Raw genomic sequence first — 9005 nt, forward strand, 5'->3', positions numbered from 1 at the left:
ACAGCACTTCTGTTAGAACATCCACAGTATTCATGTTCAGTGTACCACCTTCTGAGTTCTTAGATATAGCTAGTAGGTAGTTAAAGTGTTCAATTACATGTTTGTCATACTTATAATTAAAGGGACCATTGAAATCTAGGCAATAGAGGTGGCTAAATAGACAGTGATTTGTTTCAATTTCTGAAGCTGTTCAAGAGAGTTCTAAATTCCAAGATGTCAGTGTGGTCTAGTAATGAGAAGGTTGAAACTATTGGCATTCCACCCACCCCATTGATCCATTGGTACCTGAATTATAATGGGTTCTCTTAGACCAAATGGGTTGAACTCGTTTGTTATGGGGGCCTGATATGACAAATGTGACTTGGTCGGGCCAGGGCCAGGGGGTGGGAATTGCTGCCTCAGCTGGCCCCAGCATGACACTGGGTGCGTGTGTGTTTATGTGTGTGTGCCTGGACTAGTGAGCCACAGTGAGGTGGGGTGGTTGTCTTGAGTGGGTTTATCGGGCCCACAACCCAGCTGAGCCAAACCCACCAGTGGGCTCACCAGGCCAGATTGAGAGTGCGTGTGGTTTTCCCACAGCTGGTTTGTGGGCCTGATAAACCCCCTCAAGTGGCTGACTCTGGCCCCTGGCCTGCATGATTGACACTGCTGTCTTAAGCAGGTCGAGAAGATGGTTATTAAAAGGCGGTTTGTTAAGTACTTCGGCACTAACAAAAGGGCTATGCAAATTACTAACTGAAATAAAACTGTGATGCTTACTGTCTTTACAAGAACACTTTCTTTTAATTTGCTGCTGTATCTTGCTGCTGCAGAGTAAAGGAATTTGGAATTAGTCCTTCGGACATTCCCTTCTCACAGGGTAGTGGCAGTCGCTCTGATCTCTCTCCTTCCTATGAGTATGACGACTTTTCTCCTTCAATCACCAGGTCTACTTCATTCTTTACATGGGATCTTTATTTTGAGGGGTTTTCCTCTTTTCTCCAGCTATGTAATTTTACAGACAAACCTTCACCTGCTCTCCCAGCCTTTCTAGTCATCACCTCCTTTTTTGTTTCCATTCTGTTTGACAGGTGGTGACACTGCATGGCCTGCAATCATCTTCCCAATTCATCTTTTTTTTTCCTTTTCAAGCATTTCATGCCCAGGCGTGTCGTTTCCCTTCATATATATATATATATATATATGTAAGAAGTGGTGATGTTACCTTTGTAATACTGACACTTCTGCATCAGAATAATTGCAGTTATGTATTGGTTCATTTTTTTAAAAATGCTCATGCAACAATTTATGATTCCAACACTTGCATGTCTGTAAAGTTCAGTTGTGTGATCCAGAATCTTGTGATTGGCTCCGTCAGAGTGCGTATGTGCATGAGGCTGACATCATCACTCTCATTTATGAGTTTTTCTTTGCCCTGAATGAAATGAAACGTTACTAATTTTTAAATGAACACTTGTTTTACAACACTAGAGTAAAGGAACTGACGGTTGATCCCACTGCTGCTGGTGATATCCGTCCAATCATGCATCACACTCCAAATCAGATTGATGACTTGGAGGCACAGTGGGGTGTTGGGAGCTCACCTCAAAGAGATGATCTTAAACTACTTTGTGAACAAAATGTGAGTATCTCACATACCACTGCAGAAACTCTGGCCAGTTACTTACTGATAAAACCATTTGTTCTGCAATAAAGGAAGCCTGGGGTTTGTAATAAATCAATGATCAATTCATGTCATCTGCCATCTTGGCTACCTTATTATTTACTTCTGTCTGCAAATGACTTTGAGAAAGTAGCACTGATCTTACTGTGTATTCTTAGAAAGTTTCACAGTTAACTTTTGGGAGTGGCAACATGGAAGGGGGGGACAAGGGGAAAGGCATGGATGTCAGTGCCAGGGAGTGGGAAAGGTGGAGCTAGGAAGGCTGGCCATGGACAGGGGGAACATGTGCTCACTGGCAAAACTGTTCTCACTGGCAATTCTGGCAGCAAAGCAAATTAAAAGTCACACTGTGAGTAGTTTCACTTGCCGCGGAGAGAATAGAAAGTGAAAGCAGGGCTCCAGGAAATATGTCTGTACAATAAATCTTGCCATGATGGACATTTGCCTCCATCAAGCACAGGTACCTTGTGCATAATCGGCCCAAGTGGGATATTTTTGAATTTTGGGTTGTGTCATTAGCATATGTGCGTGCACTGTCCACAATATACCCTACAAATCTCTTTGAAAAATTCCAAATCTTAACTATATCACAAGGCCCAGACATTTGTCCTACCACCTGTTCCTCTAAAAAATATTATATCTTAAGGATAACGAAGGAAGTGTTTCAATATATTTTCAAAACCTATCTCTGTCCCTGCATTTAGAACTCCTAAACAGAACTTTCTAAGAAACTTTCTTTCTAGGAAGGAAGGTACCAAGTCCACCTTGAATAGGCAGATCAGTTTGGGCCAGGGAGACTATGGTCCTGGTGTGCATCACAGTGCTTTTGATCCCTTAGCTGTTATCTCAGCGCCTCTGCATCAGCTTGTACTTTTAGGCTGTGTTACAAAATATTGGTCAGTATTTCAGTAGGAATTTCATCTGCCTTTAGGCAACAGAACTGCTTTTCCCCCCAGGAATGCAGTGCGGTGCTCTTTCAACAGGATGTCCACGTTGGTTTAAAATGACCCTTTTAATCAGACAAAAATTACCAAGCGAAAATGCTGCTTTGTTTAGCCTAGTTTAGGAAAGATCACACCCAGGAGGAGCATCTCTCTTTCCGACTCTTTAATTTACTTGTTCTGTGTGCTCTGCAGTTGAGAAACACGTATTTTTTTTATATTGTAAATATAGTTAATTTTAAAACTAAATGGGTCTTTATCATTTCAGACTATATGAAAGCCATATATTGTATAGCCACGTGGCATAGGAATTGTCTTGTTGGATCAGATCAAAAAGTTTTTGCAGAACAAAGCTTGTATGCCTCCAAGTTGGAAGCAGCCTATTCAGAATACAGTCTCCTCTGAACAGAGAGTGCATTTACGCTGATTATGTAGTTCATTTTTTAATTGATCAATTAGTTCCTCAGTACAGTTTTCCTTCTAATTATGTCTCAAAAAGGAGTTAGCCTGTATAATTCTAGAGTTTCATTGGAGTATGTTTTTTGTTTGTTTTGAAAGGAGGAAGAAGTTTCTCCTCAGTTGTTCACTTTTCATGAAGCTGTGTCACAAATGGTGGAAATGGAAGAACAAGTAGTAGAAGACCACAGAGTTGTCTTCCAGGTAAATGTTATGTGAAAGGCAAGCAGTTCTGCCGGGGAAAAAAGTTACAACTTGCATAGAACACGGAGCTCTTAGCCACCTGATTATGGCATTGTGAGTTCTGAAATTGCTCATGGCACTCATGCAGCATTCTACATGATATGCCTACTGAATTGGTTTGTGTGCATTGCACAACTATGGTTTATTTTAACTGGGGGCTAACTTTTGTAAGCAGGATTTAGTTTGCAGGCAATAATGGAATCCTGACTTGTATCTGCAAATCCTTTTTCAGTGCCTTGACACCCCCCCCCCACAAGGTAGCAGCGGATATTGTGCACCTCCCTTTCCTCACATGCCCCATATAGTTTGTATTTCCCTGCAACCACTCAGCAATCACATACTTAAGTGTATTTACAGACAGAGTCCCAGCTCCATCAAAGGCAGTATTTCCACACATATGAGTGAATTTCATTATATCAAACTTACTAAATAAAACAAGCAAATAACAAATAAACGTGACTGTGAATGCTAACTTGGTGGGTAAAAAGCGAGGTCTCCATAGTCCCTTGTTTCACCCCTATGTGATTTTAGAGGGAGTTCTTAAGACTGGCCAAGGAGGGACCACAGTTAAGTTCTCAAGACTAATTGTGGTTTATAAAACAATTTCAGAACCTGGTATAAACTAGCAGTAGTCAGTGTTATGGCCTGCATTTGGAGGAACAACTAGTTATGTTTTTTAACTTGCCCTGCTTGCAGTATGGAGGGCTTTGCCTTTCTTATTTTCCTAGTCTTCATTTGAATGCCAATTTTGCTTATTCCTGAACAGCAACAAAAGTTCAACTTTTTATGCCCAGTACTTTGTCTTCGTACATCTGTATCTCTTCCTCATTGCTTTCATCTTATTAGGAATCAATTAGATGGTTAGAAGATGAAAAGGCTCTCCTGGAAATGACGGAAGAAGTAGACTATGATGTGGATTCATATGCTACACAACTTGAAGCAATCCTAGAACAAAAAATTTACATTTTGACTGAGCTTCGAGGTAGATATGTTTGTTTGAGAAAGCTTTCTTGTACACCTGAGAATTTGACAAAAATAGGTAGCTTCTTTAAAGAAGGGATGGTAATTCGGGTAGAAATTCTGTTGTATCTTCCCTCAATATTTCAGCACATTTGATAAGAAAGTATAGGGTTGTGTTAGACAACCATATAATGGCAGATAAACATCTGGGGAACTGTTAGTATTTCAGTCCCCCACATCCTGCATGATTATGCATCTTCCAATAGGTCCTTTTTCCATTTTCATACATGCCACACCTTCCTTGCTTACATCTCCTTAGCATCTCCAAGGTAACTCACTTGTGGCCTGTGTTCAGTGGTGGGATTCAAATAATTTAACAACTGGTTGTTTACAAGCACCATTTTAACAACCGGTTCTGCCGAAGTGGTGCGAACCTGCTGAATCCCACCACTCCCTGTGTTGTGTATTTATGCACATAAAAGACTTCCTGGAGACATAGATGTAGGAATGACAGTGAAACAAGTAACTAATTTTTTATTTTCTTGGCTTCTTAAAGATAAAGTGAAATCCTTCCGCACAGCACTGCAAGAGGAGGAGCAGGCCAGTAAACAGATCAATCAGAAGAGACCACGTGCCCTTTGAAGCACACCTCTGCTGCTAAAGAATGCCTGAGCCTTCCTCGCTGGTACCACGCGGTTGTATTCGGGAACGAGGCTGCAAGAAGTCAAACTACTTGAACGATCTCAAACTTTTGAAGTGTCTGTGGAAATGTCCTGTTTCTCTTTCCCCTGGCCGACATTTCAGTTGTGCGGAACGCTCCCAAGGTGCCTGCAGAATGCTTCTCTCCCAGACAGCACAAGCCAGGCAGGTTTCGGAGCTGGGATGCACTTTTTGTTTCAATTGTTTTAACTTCCTCAAATTGTGAATCTTTTTATGTTTAGGAAAAAATTTTTTGCCAATTTTTTTTAAAATAATGAAGTAAAATGGTGGACTTGTAAAAACTTCACAGTATTTTGTTTCACTTATGTCAAGTTTTGTTGCAAAGAGCAGCTGTGCAGTTTTTGTATGTGCATGCATGCCCATCTCATCAGTGATTGTACAGACCTCCTCCTCTACTAGACAGCTGTGCTCACTTCCTCCCAATCTGTGCCTTGACCAAGGCGACTTGACCCTAGACGTCCTCTCTAAAGCACAGCCTTAATAAACAACACTCCTTATTTGTCAATGTAAATTACGTTTATTGTGTGTACATTTTAGTGTGTAGGAATATTTTTTTTCTTGTGACTAGTTCTTCATTTCACAGTTTGTGCCATATCATTGACCTGGAATTAAAAAGCTGTCTGGACTGACAGCAAGCCATTCTGCTTTACCCTGTAAAAATCTGGAATCATGATTTATTACAATACCTTAAAGAGTTTAACACTTTCTTTGTAAAAGACAGAACTATAAATTAGTGGATGTATAATAAAAGGTAACTGCTTATGAAGGAGAGTTGTATCTTAGGATAATAGATATACAGTACGTGTGCTAGTATGATGATGTCAGAATTCAAGTGCAATCTGATCTCTACATATGGATAAGAGAGGTGTCGAATAAGTGAGATACCCCAATAACCCCTTCTGATGCATGAGAGTTTACATGTGCATTAACTGTAGTTTGCAGGTAGTTAGTACTGTTGCTTTAAAAGAAGGTAGCCAATGCATATTTTCCCTTTGTATGGTGCCATCAGCTGAAAAGTGGGGTGAATTTGTACCATTTGAGGATTTGCACAGTAATCTCCACTAAAGTTGTCTGATGTATGAAGAAATTCCACAAAGATGCCTGAAAGCTTCATAAATGGCATTGCGTATCCAGCACTTTGTGAGATGGTGGCACTTCCAATTATTTTTGCAAATTTATTGGAAATCTACCCTTTTTAATGTATTTTTTGCCAGATGAATTTCAGAGCTCTCTAGGAGTTCTCCCTATTTCCAAGATAGATTCCAGGTGCTCATATGAAACAACCACCATTCCTTAGAACTGTTTCACATTTTGTTTCTGGAACATAAGCCCGTGTGTGCTAGGGCTAAGGGAAATAAAGGGAAAGCAGTGAGAAGAGAGCATGAATGAGTCCGAATTTCTCAGTATTCAACATAACTCCCATAGGAAGGTAGGCTGTGAAAGCCCCTTGTCATGCCATGGGGACAAAGCACCCATCTGTAAACATGGAACCTGAAACAGCAATGTAGATTTTACACCATGTGTTTAATAAATTTACCTATGAAATATAAATTAGAAATGAGAATGTTACTTTGTGCAACTCAGCGTAAAATGTTGTTTTCTAGATGCATCTACCTCAACTGAAATGTCTATTTAGGTATTTTAGGACAGATGTATGGGTGTCGAAGGCTTTCACGGCTGGATTCAACTCGTTCTGGTGGGTTTTTCAGGCTGTGTGGCCGTGGTCTGGTGGATCTTGTTCCTAACGTTTCACCTGCATCTGTGTCTGGCACAGCAGACTTCCTTCTGTGATACACCTCTGAAGATGCCAGTCACAGATGCAGGCAAAACGTTAGGAATAAGATCCAGTGATGGCGAACCTTTTTGAGACAGAGTGCCCAAATTGCAACCCAAAACCCACTTATTTATCGCAAAGTGCCAACACGGTAATTTAACCTGAATACTGAGGTTTTAGTTTAGAAAAAATGGTTGGCTCGGAGGTGTGCGTTACTCAGGAGTAAGCTTGGTGGTAGACGGTGGCTTTGCTTTGAAGCAACCATGCAACTCTTCCGACAGGTGAATCGCGATCCTAGGAGGGTTTACTCAGAAGCAAGCCCCATTGCCAGCAACCGAGCTTACTCCCAGGTAAAGGGGGTTTAACAGCGCTTATCAGGGTTACCTACACTGCTTCCCCAAAACTAGGTCTTATGTTTAATGCTAATAATCGAGCCCAGCGGCCCAGGCCAGCCTAGATGTGTGTGTGGGGGGGAGGAACTCTGTTTGCTCGTGCCCACAGAGAGGGCTCTGAGTGCCACCTTTGGCACCCGTGCCATAGGTTTGCCACCACTGCACCAGACCATGGCCACACAGCCCAGAAAACCCACCAGAACCAGATGTATGGGTGACTTATCCATTAAGAAATGATGATGCTATCCAGATTGACTGCATCCCAGAGTAATTATTTCTGTGAAAATAGTAGCTGATTTGGGATAGTTGGAAAGTAGAGAAAACTAGAAAATGAGTCTTAAAAAATGCATATGCTACTATAAGAGATTACTTAGAGCAGTAGGCTCCAGGACAGATATTGATTTATTTCTATCTTGCTTAAATACAGTTCTGTATTGAAAGGGCACTACATTTGATCAGTGGATACAGTGAGTGTGCGTATGGTGGTGAGCAGTCTCTTCCTTGGGAATGAACAGTTCCCCCAGAACAGCTATTTCATGAGTAAATGCACTTTACCAAAGAATTATTGTCTTGCTTATATGTTGCCTATTAATGGTAAGAATTCTTGTTCCTTTGGCATTTCATCATAATGGGGGAAGCACCCATAATGAGAGCTGTTTCCTGAAATGGGAACGAAATGCTTCTACTTGTGTTATGCTTTCATGAAAAGCAAGGATAGGTGACTTCTCTGAGCATTTTAATGGCCACGGTGCCCTACCATAATACCATATATACTCGCGTATAAGTCGACCTGCATATAAGTTGAGGCACCCAATTTTACCTTAAAAAACTGGGAAATTTTATTGACTCGCATATAAGTCGAGGGTGGGAAAGGTCCATCAGGAGGCAGGGTGCTGAGCCAGTAAAGGAGCCATAGCTGGAGGAAAGGAGTGCCCCAGAAGCCTTTGGGAGGCTTTTTAAGGAGGGGTGAGGCAGTTGTGTGCGGGTCTGGGGAGAGGGAAACTGGCTGAAGGCAAGAGAAAGCGAAGCAGAGAATGCCTCCTCCCCCTCACTAACTCACGCTTTCTTTCTTGCAGGCTCTAAGTCTAAGGGTTGGTTTGCTGCCGCTCAGGGCAGCCTGTCTCTCTGGTTTTCTTAAAAGGGCAATGCTCCAGCCCTTTTAAGAAAACCTTAGAGACAGGCTACCCCGAGTGGCAGCTTTCCTGAAGCCAACCTTTAGACTTAAAGCCTGCAAGAAAGAAAGCGTGAGTTAGTGAGAGGGAAGAGGCTTCGCGACTCGCGAGTAAGTGCTGCGGCTCTGCGGAGGGACCCATCTATAAGTTGAGGGGGGCATTTTTCAGCCTAAAAAAAGGGCTGAAAAACTCGACTTATACGCAAGTATATACGGTAAGTACAGCTTCTGTTGAATAACTGAAATCTACACCTGTGAAGCAGTCACAAGAGTATCCTTGCCTTGGAGTCTGAATCCAATTTTATTTAATTCTGCATCTTAACTGACCATAGTATGCCTGGACCTCTGGCATTATAGGTAAGAAATTCCATCAAATGGAAAAGAAAAAGTTTTGGCTGCACTTAACATCAGGGTCAAGCATGTTTCTTCCTGTAGGTGGCTCACAAAAACCCAGTATATACAATAAATCATACTAATGAGATTCTAAATAGTTCAGCGGCAAGTGCTTGTTTCCATAATTATCCGTTCTGCTTTGACTGGCTAGAACTACTCATGCCCAAGTTATGTGGAATTATTATTGCCCATTTTTATGTAGGCACTGACCCCTGCTAAAATCTCCCTCTCTTCTCCCTTATAGAAAAGGAATACGGGCTGGATGTCCCTGCGGCATCATATCTTAGCTGTT

The 9005-nt window shown here is 41.7% G+C and overlaps 1 protein-coding gene across 6 annotated transcripts in view; it reads left to right on the forward strand.

Annotated features, from left to right (window-relative positions):
- Positions 1-6534, forward strand: part of KIF2A (kinesin family member 2A) — a 58085-nt gene extending 51551 nt beyond the window's left edge. For 3 of the 6 annotated variants that reach the window (XM_048503001.1, XM_048503003.1, XM_048503004.1), the window contains 5 exons: positions 813-926; positions 1471-1621; positions 3163-3264; positions 4150-4285; positions 4820-6534. In XM_048503001.1, the coding sequence (XP_048358958.1) occupies positions 813-926; positions 1471-1621; positions 3163-3264; positions 4150-4285; positions 4820-4905 (589 nt within the window). In that variant the 3' untranslated portion in view covers positions 4906-6534. The remainder of the gene's footprint in view (positions 1-812; positions 927-1470; positions 1622-3162; positions 3265-4149; positions 4286-4819) is intronic. The other 3 variants (XM_048503005.1, XM_048503006.1, XM_048503002.1) reach the window with 2 other exon arrangements.
- The last annotated feature ends 2471 nt before the right edge of the window (positions 6535-9005 follow it).

Source organism: Sphaerodactylus townsendi, linkage group LG07, assembly GCF_021028975.2.
Source record: "Sphaerodactylus townsendi isolate TG3544 linkage group LG07, MPM_Stown_v2.3, whole genome shotgun sequence".
Classification (NCBI taxonomy): domain Eukaryota; kingdom Metazoa; phylum Chordata; class Lepidosauria; order Squamata; family Sphaerodactylidae; genus Sphaerodactylus; species Sphaerodactylus townsendi.